We start from the raw sequence: 13695 nt of genomic DNA on the forward strand, positions 1-13695 counted from the left end.
TTAGTTTTCAATCCAAATTTGGCAAATTTTGCAGTTGAATTTTAGCGAAATGTCGGGTCACTATTTTTACGCCAAAGGACTTCCAATCTTAAAAAAACTTTAAGTCGGACATCCGCAGTCATCCGCACTTAAAATATTTGTCGTAAGCTAGCCTTTTATGTAAAATATTCAAAACTAAATTATGTTTAAACAATAATTATACAATAAAATTAAAAAAAAATAGTTTTTCTTATACCCTCTTTCAAAATTGGACCGTTACTACAAAATGAAAATTACCACGCCTGAAATACATTAGAAGAGAACAAACGTTATCTGAATTACTTGAATCCATCGCAATATTTGCGAAATAACAATTAGAAAACACAAAAATAACTTTTTAAATTTCGTCAACGGTAACTATAACGGTTACTAAAAATAATAACGTACATTTAACGCGAAGCTGAAGTTTTAAGGTGCGGGTGCTAGCTTACGGTGCATGTTTGGCAGGTGGAGGGGGTAAATTCGTATAAATGAGATATCTAAAAGAAACAACAAGGGCGGGTGTATGCTCCAATTCTCTGTGTTATGTTGTGCTTTTGAATGCATATGCTATCGCTAACAATGATCATTCGGCTTACATAATGCCAGCAAGTTGCGACCTGTGATCGTCCTGCAGTGCAATCCATCTCACCGAGCAATAGATCCCAGCACCCACTCCTCCCGCTGATGGTTCGCACTTCGTACTTAGTGGCCTTAGCAACAAGGAAACCGTTTTAAATATAGCAAAGTCTTTATCAACTTATATTAAATATATAAAATTTATTTTTATTTTTATTTGTGGAAAGTTACGTGACTCTATACCTGTTTTTTTAAAGCGCATTTCAAAATGTTTTTCCACTATACTATATAAAATTCAATAACGTTTACCAATAAATACGTAGTATGTTATATTAATTCAAACAAATATAGCAGTCGCATATGTATTGTTGAGCTTTTGGTGTATTTTTTAAATATTGTTTTGTGTGTAAAGCTTTCGTTTCCGTTACTTAATATTCCATTCACCATCAAATCGTCGGCAATTTCTTTATTGTCATTTCTTTCATTGTGAATGGTTAATATCTGCTGCTATTGCATTGTTTTCTATCGGTGTCAAAAATTTTCGTTTGCGCTGCTTAGTATTTTGCATCGAATGTAATTGCAGCTATTTAATTCCATCATAATTAAAAGTGTTTAAAAACTCTGACAAGCTCAGGAAATTACCTGAAAATATACCAGCAAGAAATTTGCCATACCTTGTCTTGCTAGTCAATTGCCAAAAAAAAGCCATAACTTATTATCACCGCTGTCTTATAGGATTCAACTACAAGAATGGCCTCTACAATGCAGCTGGAGTTTTCGCAGGCCATGTCTGATTTTAAGACTATGTTTCCAGACATGGATCGCGAGGTAATTGAAGCGGTACTGCGTGCAAATCAAGGCGCTGTGGACGCCACAATTGATCAGCTATTAGCTATGTCAACGGATAATCAAAATGAAAAGCTGCGCAATGAATTGGACGCAAAAACATCACCACAAAGGAGTCTTATAAATCTACAAGGCATAGATATTCAGCCGCCAACTGCACAATTAATTGATACGTCTGACGGATGTTCAACAATTGCACCCAGCAATCAACAAAATGCAGCAGCTGCTGCTAATGCTGTGTTATTGAATCTCTGTGGCAGTAATGCTGCCAGCTCCTCCCCCAATCATAATACAGGTGCATCCCCCAAACAGCGACTGGTAAGTGCCAACAACAAATCGTCTGCAAATGTCACTCCAAAACGTAGTGGCGGTCATCATGGTACTCGACGTTGGAATCCTCCTATGCTCGGTCCATTGCCAGCTGGTTTTCTAAGGATCACACCAAGTGCACAGGATGGAATCGTTCGTGATTTTGACTTGCCAGATGAACAATTCGCAATGATGTTACAAAATGAGGAATTTATGAATCAGTTACGATGGAATCAGGAATTTATGAATGCGTTGGAAAAGGAGCAATGCGGCAAAGGAAAAGGTGAAGATGACGCAGCTTTCAAAGAACGCTTGAAGCATATGGGAAAGGTATCACGAAAAAAGTTTTTACAAATGGCACGTGTTTTTACATGGCAACGAAACAAAAAAACAACAACAGCCAAACAAATAGATTCACTGCCTCTAAAGGAGGAGCCCAGCGACGACGAAGATCACCATCATGGGCAACGTAAGTAAAAAACGATAGTTATGGCAGCTTGGGAAAACCCATAAAGACTTTGTTAGTGGAATTATGTGTTTTACAAAGAAATTATATAATGTTTTAATTTTTAATTATAAGCCAATAATTGTTGAAATAGTGTATAAGTTGCTTTCGCATTTGGTTGCTGCTAATCTTCATAAATTTATTGTTTTCTATGTACATTTAAGCTTTACATGCGATTGCAATTGTCTAACGTGATGCTCATAAGCTTTCCAGCCGATAAGCGTATATATACTAATAATGTGTATATATACTTACATATGTATTTATATATATCTATGGTTCCAAAAGACAAAAGGCAAATTCCAAATGTATAAAAAGCGTTGAAATGGTAGATTTTATTTTAAGTAAACTAAGTTCTCAAAAAATGCTTTAAATATTTTGTCCTCTAATGAATTACGAACAATAATAGTGGAATCGTATAGGAACAAAGAGATACATAATGTGTTTAGAAGTGCAATAAAGAGTGCAAGTATAATTGAAATATATAAAAACGACACAGTTTAATAGGTTTTAGATTTGCAAAGGCTAATTGTTGTTTGTTATTTTAATGAAAAGTTGTATACAATTCAATTCGTATTAAAATTTGTTATACAAATTGTGTTTTTTATTTTTATTTTTTTTTTTTGTTTGTTGCAAATGCTGTTATGCAATACAATTGTTACAAATTTAACAGCATTACACTATATATACATATATATATGTATATAAATATATATATTTTAATGATTAATATAATTTGCCTTTTGATATGGAATGTGAAGATGCATGCACACGGTTGTACACTTATAGTTAATTATGAATCTCGTAACAATGCTAGATTTAAAATTGAAAAAAAAGCGTCGGGTTGTTGTTGGTTTTCGCTTATTATGTGGTTATGTAAAGAAAAATGTTGGACCGGACTGAATAGATAACATCGTAAACACCTACACACATAAAGTATATAAAAATTTTGTGTGTATACTTATATACATATGTACACAATATAATTATAATCTAAATATTAAAATAAACTTAAAAACTAGTGTATAATTAATGAAAGAACATATTCTCTTAATATCAAAATAATGTACAAGTCCAAAAATGAATGTTAATTATAATGTCATATTTGAAAATGATTAGCAAAAATTAAATTTTCCAACTTTTTGGGTTTTCTCCAGTCTGAAGACGAACTTCCAAAGATACACGCATACATAAATATATATATTCAATATCATATTTGAAGCTGAAAAAGTATAATCTAAGGCCAACATACGGCTGATATCGCATGAATCTTCGGTATAACGCGAATATGTATGCAATATACATATATAATATTACAATATATTAAGAACAAAAAAAATAGATTGCTTAATCTTTAGCAATAACGCTAGTCACAATTCCATTTATAAAAAAATCAAAAGCTGACAAACAATTTTACGTAGTTTTATCGAAGAAAACACTCTCATTATATGTATTATGGAAACTGAATACTTAAATTTTTTTTCGATTCTTTTTTTTTAATTTTATTAAAAATCATTTTAAAAAAATGAAATACACATATTAAGTTTGCTTGCAATACCTTAGAAAAATTAGTACAAAAAGGTAAAAAAAGAAAAAAATTTGTTTATACATATATTTTCGTGATATGCTACTCTAAATATTGAATAAGATAGAAGAAGCTAAGGAAGTTAAATAATTGCATTAGTTGCTACAAAAAATGCATATCATATTGTACATAGTGTGCCAAATATTAGTTTATTAGATATATCATTCAACAACGGCAATGCAGCAAAATATTTTACATGTATATTTTCATGATAAATCGGTTTTAAATTTCAAATCAAAAAGTAAAATCGATTTAAAATAAACCTTAAAATAATATAGTAAATGCCGTGATTTCTTTAAAACGAGTTGTTTTCTCCAAATTAATGTGACGAAATGTTTCTAAACTGTCAAAATGTGAATAGAAGTAAATACATTATTTTTTATTTATTCTTCGATTTTTGCTCGAAATATACATATTTAAACAGAAAATTTTTATCGAGCCTATAACAGTATTTCAATTATCAAATACTATTCAAATTCTACGAAATAACTAAAGATAAACCAAAACAAATGTACAAAGATTAAAAGTACAGAATTTGTGAAATTTAATTACATAATTTCAACATACTAATACCTACACAATTCGTAATTTAACTTAATGCCTTTGTATGTAAAATGAAAAGAAAATATTTTGTTAAAGATTAAAAAGCGTAGAAAGTGCAGAAATCAGTGGCAAGACGGCGCTTCTCCGCCTGCATAGCATTTAATTGTATTATGAAAAATGCTTAATACTAATAAAGTAAATTATGAAAACACATTGCATAATGTAAACAACAATAAGTAAAAACTAATCATAGTTAAAACTAATTACGTATGCATGTATGTATAAATAAACTTTATCAGACATGAATAAATGTAAAAAAAAAAAACTTAAAACAAATCGTTTTGTTCCTTAATATTCATTCGTAAGGAACACAAAATTGGAACAGATAATTATACCATGTGCGGGATATATTCATTTTGTTACGAAATTTGTAATACCCAGAAGGAAACGACGGAGCCCCATTCCGTCTGTATGTCCGTCTGACCTCTGAATTTATATACCTGAAATTTTTAACACGTCTTTTTCTCCATAAGAAGCTGCCATCAAACTGATCGGTAAAAATCAAGACCTTGTATGGCAAACTTTTTAATTTGTGAAGGGTATTATAGTTTCGTTGCACCGAAATTAACTTTTTTCTTCTTTTAATTATTCATACTTACATCCAGTAAAGTATTGGCAGAGAACGTATATGTATATAAAATACGTTGTCTGGTAGTGTATGATCTTTGCTATTCGCCGTGCGAACTTGTATTTTTTTACATTGTATCGTCATGTTTACTTCCGCAATTTTTTTTTATATGTAATTGTCTTCCCACGTTTTATTCACACATTTCCGTTTGAAGCATTTGAAAATAGTCTTTTAAATACTCATTCTCTTGCAACACCGATGTGACCACAAATTTCGTTCCAAACGAAATGTATATTTTTATTTTACTCAAACACATATTACATAAATCTGATTTTATTGCTGTCACTTCAGAAATGGCTCCAATATTCCGACACCACTCGGAATTATTGGGAAAGTTCACTCGAAATAATGGTACATACGTAATAATATGTGAACATACACTCTTTTACGTTTTATACTTTCATATCTAAACAAATATATATATTTTATGCACATATATATATTTTATGCAGATAAGTTTGGGTTACGCACGCCACTGGAATTTTTCAACGCCTTCAATTCGTTATGACTTTACCGAATTTGACAACAGGCTCAATTAATTAAATTCGCCTCTCGAAACTCAACTTATCGCTTTCATTACTACATTGTGTTATGTGGATTACTCTTTAGTTGTACTTGTATCTTTTGAACCTATACCGATGAAGACACATACATATTTATATTTTTATGTCATCATATTTACACGGCATACTTACACACATATTCATCATGCTAGCAATGACCTAAGACATTTATACATACATATGCTGCTGATAATTACGACAATGTCTCAACCAGTGGCAACGACCGTTGTCAACAATAGAAAAGTGTGTCTCTTACTACACAAGTCTTCACACATCGTTGTATTTAGTTTCTGCTATTTGACTTCATTTCTTCAATTGCTCATGCCCTACCCTGAAAAGCTGTACCGGCCGGCTCGATTGCTGATATAGTAGCATGCTGACACAAGCAAATACATACATACATACCAACATCAGACGAGAATATGCCCAGTACTTAGTACTCAGTAGCTGCGGTCTGACATATGCTTCGGCTGCGGGTTATTTTCGGGCGCAAAAAATTAACTAATGGCGATGACTGAAAATAGCAATGGATTCGCTAATCTAAAACTTTATAAGTTGAGTTTGCTGGAATGTATGGAATGAGCTGTGTACATACTTGTTTAAGTAACACAGCAAAGAGAAATACTTTTTTTGGCATTATTAAAATACTGAACTTAACGGGCGACCAAAACGCAGCTTTGTACGGACTCGAACAGTAGTACAACAAAATTCTTAAAAGCATTTGAGGGATTCAAAGAAATTCTTCCTAGTAATTGTTGCTAGCACGTCATTTCACAAATACCCTTGGCCAGATGAAAATCCGAATCGGTTTCTGTTACTTTGTTATGGGAATGTCATTAATGACTATTGGCATTTCGACATTCAAAAAGTGTCAATAGTTCTTCTGCGAATCAAAACAACTATAAATTATTATGTGCACACATAAAATATTAGAAATTTTTTAAAAAGCTACCACTCAAACTTCTAATCCGAAGTATGCTAAATAATAGTATGTCGTCCTTATGTTTAATGTTTTCGATTTTTTTGTTTTATTATTATATGTAAACGTAATACATTTAATTAGTATTTAGAAGACAATAAATCTATTTCTTATTATTTTTTGTTACACTTTGATTTATGGTTTATGCACTTGTTTCTATTATTTCACATTATATTGTTGCGATTGCATTGTTTAATTTTATTTTTACCGCTCACAAATTTTAGGTCATTATACATTGTTCATTTTTGCTGGGTGTTGTAAATACCACGCTGTAAAGAAAAAATTTTATATGAATTTTAATTTAGCGGGTTTCAATTCTTTACCATTTCAATCTTTTGTTTAAATTATTTTGTTTGTAATTAATAATTTTTCATTTAAACTTTTTTTTTTGCAATTTTTCATTAAATTTATACAATTGTTCATAATGCTAGAAAACATTAATTTTTATATCAAATGATTTTTCAATGAAAAGTGGTAACTATCGGATTTATATATTTTGATTGTTTGGTGAAGGGCTCGTTGGTCTAGTAATCGCAATATGCATTTCATTTCGGCTTGGATAATATTCTGATCTTGATGAAAAGTGGTCTACATAATGTACGAGTACGATAATCCGATTACTTATGATTTTTCAATATTTATAGGGCACATGGGAATCGTTTTGTCTTTCTGACAGTGCTATTACATTATTTCTATATAAACATTAATTAATGGAAAAAAATGAAATTGATAGAAGACTAGCAATAAATGTGCTGGTCTATATGAATTGTACATATAACTATGTGCCTTAAATGGCAAAAATTCTTATTTTCTCAACATTTCCGTTTCTTTTATATTTCCAATAATTTATGTTTTAGTTATTTGCTTGGCATATCCTTTGCTTAGGTTTTTAAGTCAAAACGGTTATTTCAACTATTACGATTTGGCCTACGCATTTCAGTTATGGCTAATAATGTATTATTTTTAACATAAAATACATATTTTTATGATGCAATCAAAAGAACATTTATGAATAAAGTGATAATATAAGTTTGGGAGCAATAATAACCGGAGGTGTTGTATGATTATGAAAAATTCACAACCGTAGAATCATGTGTGAAAATAAAACTATAACATATTTACCCCGATTTTTTTATGCCTTAAAGCGTGTGAGAAATCGTTTTGACTTTACTGAGGCCCTAATATACATACATATCATTCATATTAGCTTACAAGCGTGTTTATTCAAAACTATACATTTTTTTCTCTTATTTATAGATATCTTGTAAATTTGTAAAATAGTAGCAAAGTAGTGTTTGTAAATTGTATAAACGGTTTGAATGATTTTGACAATGCGGCTTATTTGTTTTCTTACTGTTTTACTTTCACATGGAATTTTGCTTTAACTTCATTTTATGTTTGCGCTTAGACTTGCCTTTTGGTTTCATATAAAAAGTTTAATTATAAAATAAAATAATACAAACTCATTTAATTTTAATACAACAAAATAAACTTGGCATTTCAAAATTTCGCCTATATTGAATATAATTTTTATTAAATTTTTTTGTCTATCATCATTACAAGTACATATGTATGTATTCCAGTTTTTATTTCTATATGTATATCTAAAGAGACAGCGAGAACGATAGCGGACTTTAGAAAACCCCCACATTTAACATCAATGTTTTTCTCAATTTTATCCTTGGTACTCAAACATTTTTTATCCTCACTATTTGTTTATTTATTTGCTCCAATCAATACCATATTTTTTTTATATATTTGTTTTAAAATTGTAGTCTTATAGCAGAACACATAAGGATTTTTTAGGTTTCTTCTGTTTCTTCTCGGGTGACTTTTTATTGATCTGCCTGACCAGATCATAGAATATATCATTGACATTAACTTTAGCTTTGGCTGATGTTTCCATGAAGGCGCAGTTAAATTGTGTGGCCAGACTTTTACCCAGTTCTTTTCCTACTACGCGCTCATCTTCCAAATCGCATTTGTTACCCACTAGCACCATTGGTACATCATCTGTATCTTTTACACGCAATATTTGTTCACGCAGATCTTGCAGATCATTGAATGTTGATTGTGCTGTTATAGAATATACGAGAACAAAGCCTTGGCCATTTTTCATATAGAGATCACGCATGGCGGTAAATTGTTCTGTACCAGCAGTGTCCAGTATCTCCAACATACACTGTTGACCATCCACTTCCACCTGTTTACGATAACTGTCTTCAATTGTGGGATCATATTTTTCTACGAATATACCTTGCACGAACTGCACGGTTAAGGCCGATTTGCCTACACCTCCACTGCCCAAGACCACAATTTTATACTCACGCATAGTGTCAGTGATGGGATGGACGAACTACTTTGTTTTTTATATTTACTGAACAGGAAATAAAACGGCAATTTATATACAGCCGTGCACTACAAGTGATAACGTAATTACGAATTTCCTTTGTTGGCGTAAACGCTTTAGGTTTGTAGATTTACATTTATTTTTTATTGCAATCAACAATTTCAGCTCGTATTCTTTTAGCGAGTTATTGCCTTAATTTTTTCTTGTAGTGTCTATTTTAATTTTGGATATGCCCGTTTTTCGTTATTGAACTTTGTTTCTTTTAATGAAGTTGTTTTTTTCATTTAGTTCGTTTAGTTATCACTTTTCGGAATCTTTTTTCTTCTTTATTGGAAACCCAAAACTGGAAGCACAATCCGAAATGTAACAACTATTTTATCATGTAAAGAAGAAAAAAATAAGGGTGTGAATTAATTAAACGAAATCGTTTCTGGATGTTCAATTAATAAACTCACAATCGCTATTTTAGGCTCAACTTCAACTTCATCATGCTAATATGACTCATTTTGTCCCTTCTATTTTACCTTCTTTCTTCCAGCCGCTGTTGCCGTTGCTGTTGTTGTTGTTAGTGATTACGTTGCGGTTGCACCTCCTCACAGCCAGATATAATTTCACTCAAATTCCGTGACTGCGTCCCTTTGCACCGTTTCGCTGTTGCTTTCAAGCTGAAGCGTTTGCCTGTTTTTTCTGTTGCTTACTTCTCTTTATTCGTTCCTTCTTTGTTTCAACGAACGCCTTTGGTTCTAAATTCACAGTCTTGCTTTAAATCAACTATGGTGTCTAAAAACTCGCTCCAAACTAAACTAACGAATCAACTGACCTGCTCCGAATATCAAGCACAAAATGGAATGTGAATAAAATTTCTGCGCAGTTTTTCAGCAGTTACTTAATTATTTTTTAAGTTTTCTTTCCACACACTGTGCCAACGAAACACAATTATATTGGAAACAGTTTAAAAAACAATTATCGTTCAGGATTAAAACTTCTATTAAGAAAAATCATCGAAAACGACCACAAATTTTTCTGTATCTTTGCACGACGCGTCACAACTAGAGCAAGGTTGCAACAATTAACGAATAGAAAATTGACAGCATAAATGTAACGAGTAAAAAATGACAGCCGCGTTATATCGATAAATTAATCGTCTTATTAAAGAAAATCATTACTTAATTAAGAATCAAATTTGACACCCTTGGAATTTAAGAACTGGGTACTTTAAATTGAATTACATGTTCGTTTAATAAATTCTCAATAATATAAGTAGTTTCAAACATTTTTTAACGTTTTTTGTTTGCATATAATTTTCCAATATTCCATTATAGGTTACACTTATGTACTTAAAATCTTTCAAGTATTCTCACTATAGGAACAATGACTTATTTTAATTTTTTATTCATCAAACAATTAAAAACAAACAGTAAAAAAGTTAAACGGCCATTTGCTATTATTGTAGTAGCACCAATTGATTTTTGAACAATGAAATCGTTAAATATTATGATTCCGCATTGCTTTTATAACACATTTATTCTAAATTTCCTTAAATGAAACAAGTTAGTGAATTGCACCTCAAAACAATGTAGATACATTTATTATATAGTATTCACATTTTAAAGGCCTTAATATTAGCGTATTTTCGTAACCATACCCGCCGCAATGGTGACTCCTCCCACTCGCAACATGAAGCGTCCTAATTCTTTAAAGTCTGCATAACGTTCTATGCATATGGGTTTTGTTGTTTCTATTTCAACTAAAGCACACGTGTTATTACCGAGAACTCGAGGCTTCTTCTTGATAGTTTCACCGGTGCTTTTATGTAATTGTGCTTGTAATTTACAAAGGACAGCTGGCTCTATGAGCGACTGATAATGGAGCAGCACAGGATAACCAATAGTTATTGGCACTGTAACATTAAACACAAGTATACGAGCCTGGAAACGATTTGCCACCGGAATTGGATTTTGAGGATCGCAAATAATGGACCCAACAGATACTGTAGACATATCGACTCCTGACAATGTCACTGATACTTGATCTCCTGCAAAAGCATTTGTTTGTGGAATTTCGTCGATTTGTAATGCTTTGGTTTGAGCTTGCTCGCGACTAGCACCGACCAACACACGGTCATTAATGCTAAGTACACCGGTCTCTATACGGCCTGATATACAAAAGCCGGAACCGGTGCCTTTATATATGTCGGACACGGACATACGTAAAGGACGGTCTATTGATCTCTCTGGTAGTTTAAAATTATCTATTACTCTTAACAAATGTGGTCCTTTGTACCATGTTTTTAAAGCAGGTTCTTGTGCTGGTTTTGATAAATTTTCACCACTAAGGCCCGAACAGGGTATGAATGTAACATCTGATTCTTTAAAGCCAGCTTGCCTGAGAAAAATTTTCAATTTACCAACAATTTCATCGAATCGTCCTTTTGACCAGTCAACCATGTCTAACTTATTAATAACCACTCCCAATTGATTTACACCTAATGAACGAACGAGTAATGCATGCTCTCGTGTTTGACCACCTTGTTCAAACCCAGCTTCGAACTCGCCACGCGATGCATCTACTACCAAGAGAGCAACATCTGCCTGAGTAGCACCAGAAATCATGTTTGGTATAAAGTCTTTGTGCCCAGGAGCATCCAATAGTGTAACAACTTTGGTGTCGGTCTCTATACGTGAATATCCAACATCCATAGTAATTCCTAAAATAATAAATTATTAATGACTATAAAACAATTAATTTCATATTGTATAACCATACCTCTCGATCGTTCTTCCCCAGTTTCATCCAAAACCCATGCATACATAAAACTTTGTTTACCCATTTTCTTTGATTCTTGTTCATGCTTGTGCATTACTCTTTGTGAAACATATCCAGTATCAACTAGTAAATGGCCCATTAATGTACTTTTACCTATGTAGGAAATTAAAGAATAATTATAGTATATGGTTGTACGATATACCAGTATGCGAGTAGAATATGGGTACATACCTGCATCAACATGCCCAATGACTATCATATGAAAATGAGCTTTTTGTTCTCCTCTTTCTTGAGCGTAAAGCTTTCGAGCATCGCGCTGAGATTGTTCTTTGGATACTTTAATCGATATTATGGTTTTATTCACATCTTCATCTACAGGAGTATTTCTTCCAGACACGGCTGGTGACAGCTGCTGCTGTGGGGAATTAACTTCAAAACCACGGCGTATATCTCGTTCACTTAACGGTTGGGCAGTGACTTTGATTGTAGGTGGGATATTTACGTTGGGAGCTATTTCACGATCAGGTGTTTTTTGCTTTGTTGCAGACGACGTAGTTGGCTGCAGCATTTGATTTTTTGACGTGCTACTCCCACTAACGGATTTATGCCGCTTGGGTTTGCTGTCACATTCGTTATTTAAAATATCGTCGAGTATTTTTGTTATATCATAACCGAAACTAATAGAAGTCTCTACGATTCTTCGCTCTGATATTTGATCTCCAACCACGTTGCGTACTTCATCAATGCAAGATGTAAGTTTCGCTTTGTCAACATCATTTAATATTGGCATTTGAAAATTATCTGAGTCTCGTCGATCTTTCTCATATGAGATACTATCTTCTAAAGTTTCCTCCTCCTCTTCAATATCTCTATTATTTTTAATAAAGGCAGACATACTGTGTTGACCTCGAGCTCTGTCATATAGCCATTGCGCGTCTGTTGGGGATATGCAACTATCATCATCAACAGAGGTGCCGTAGACATCATCGTAACCTAAAATAAATGAAATTCAAAGAGAATTATTCCGCAGCAAATAAATTTAGTTTTATTCCTTACTTACCGTCATATTCGTCGTTGTAATCCATAGCCCGCACTATTCTGTGTCGAGACATTTTGATGCTGGTCTTTAATTACTCAGCCACTATCAAAATTCCACAATAATATCTATGTATCGAGTAACAACAAATAATTAAAAAATTTTGTGAAATTTTGCCATCGCATCGAAAACAAATCTAAAATCGAATACCTGCAGAAAGTTGGCATGCTACACAGCTGACAGTAGGCAGTGTTGCCGGTTATTCGGCACAGTTTTGCATTAGGTTTTCAACACTAGAGGACATTTTCCCGACACTTCCATTCCGATATTATACATAATTTCGATCAAATTATGTACAGATATATTCGTAAATATCTTTACACGTTTGAAATATTTGCATGGCTTCGCATACTGTTACCTTTTCAACATTTTAAAAATTTAATTTTCTCGCTACTTTCACTTAAATTTATAAAATAAATCCAAGGTTTGGAAATGGTTTTATGTTTTTTCAAACCAAAATTAAATATTGACGGAAAAAATTGTTTAAATCGCCTGTTCGACTTAGTTAAAATGTGTAAAATCTGAGTTATATTTAGTTTATATAAATTTTAAAAATTATATTTTCTTAGAAATCTTTTTAAACAAATCCCAGGTTTAAAAATTGTTTAATGTTTTTCCAAACAAAATTTTATTGTGACCTAAAAAAATGGTATAAGCCATCTTTTCGACTTTTTTTAGTAGAAATGAGTAAAATCTATATTATTTAGTTTAGATTATATTTAATTAGCTAAATCCAAAAACGCAAAAGTCAGATTATAATGTTTCGTCGACTTTTCAAATATACAGTATGCGTTTTTCGCCGTTATCATAGTACTTACAAATAGTTTAGATATGATTCCTCGCCCGTCCACACTCTTCCGATCAAGCA

General features: G+C 32.3%; 3 protein-coding genes across 3 annotated transcripts; 1 reads left to right on the top strand and 2 right to left on the bottom strand.

Moving 5' to 3' along the window:
- The first annotated feature begins 1086 nt into the window (after nucleotides 1–1086).
- On the top strand, nucleotides 1087–6801 carry LOC106619068 (CUE domain-containing protein 1). Its single transcript, XM_036364481.2, has one exon. The coding sequence runs from the start codon at nucleotides 1348–1350 to the stop codon at nucleotides 2227–2229; it is 882 nt and encodes a 293-aa protein (XP_036220374.1). The 5' UTR covers nucleotides 1087–1347; the 3' UTR covers nucleotides 2230–6801.
- A 1017-nt stretch (nucleotides 6802–7818) lies between these two features.
- On the bottom strand, nucleotides 7819–10034 carry Rap1 (RAS oncogene family member Rap1). Its single transcript, XM_070111554.1, has 2 exons — nucleotides 9421–10034; nucleotides 7819–9335 (listed from the first exon to the last, which is right to left on the bottom strand). The coding sequence occupies exon 2, from the start codon at nucleotides 8945–8947 to the stop codon at nucleotides 8393–8395; it is 555 nt and encodes a 184-aa protein (XP_069967655.1). The 5' UTR covers nucleotides 8948–9335; nucleotides 9421–10034; the 3' UTR covers nucleotides 7819–8392.
- A 486-nt stretch (nucleotides 10035–10520) lies between these two features.
- Nucleotides 10521–13076, bottom strand: HBS1 (translation elongation factor EF-1alpha (GTPase) HBS1). Its single transcript, XM_036364430.2, has 5 exons — nucleotides 12978–13076; nucleotides 12792–12895; nucleotides 11963–12724; nucleotides 11732–11884; nucleotides 10521–11672 (listed from the first exon to the last, which is right to left on the bottom strand). Exons 2-5 carry the CDS (start codon nucleotides 12841–12843, stop codon nucleotides 10588–10590), a joined length of 2052 nt encoding a protein of 683 aa, XP_036220323.2. The 5' UTR covers nucleotides 12844–12895; nucleotides 12978–13076; the 3' UTR covers nucleotides 10521–10587.
- Nucleotides 13077–13695: the final 619 nt, after the last annotated feature.

Source organism: Bactrocera oleae, chromosome 6 (genome assembly GCF_042242935.1).
Source record: "Bactrocera oleae isolate idBacOlea1 chromosome 6, idBacOlea1, whole genome shotgun sequence".
NCBI lineage: Eukaryota > Metazoa > Arthropoda > Insecta > Diptera > Tephritidae > Bactrocera > Bactrocera oleae.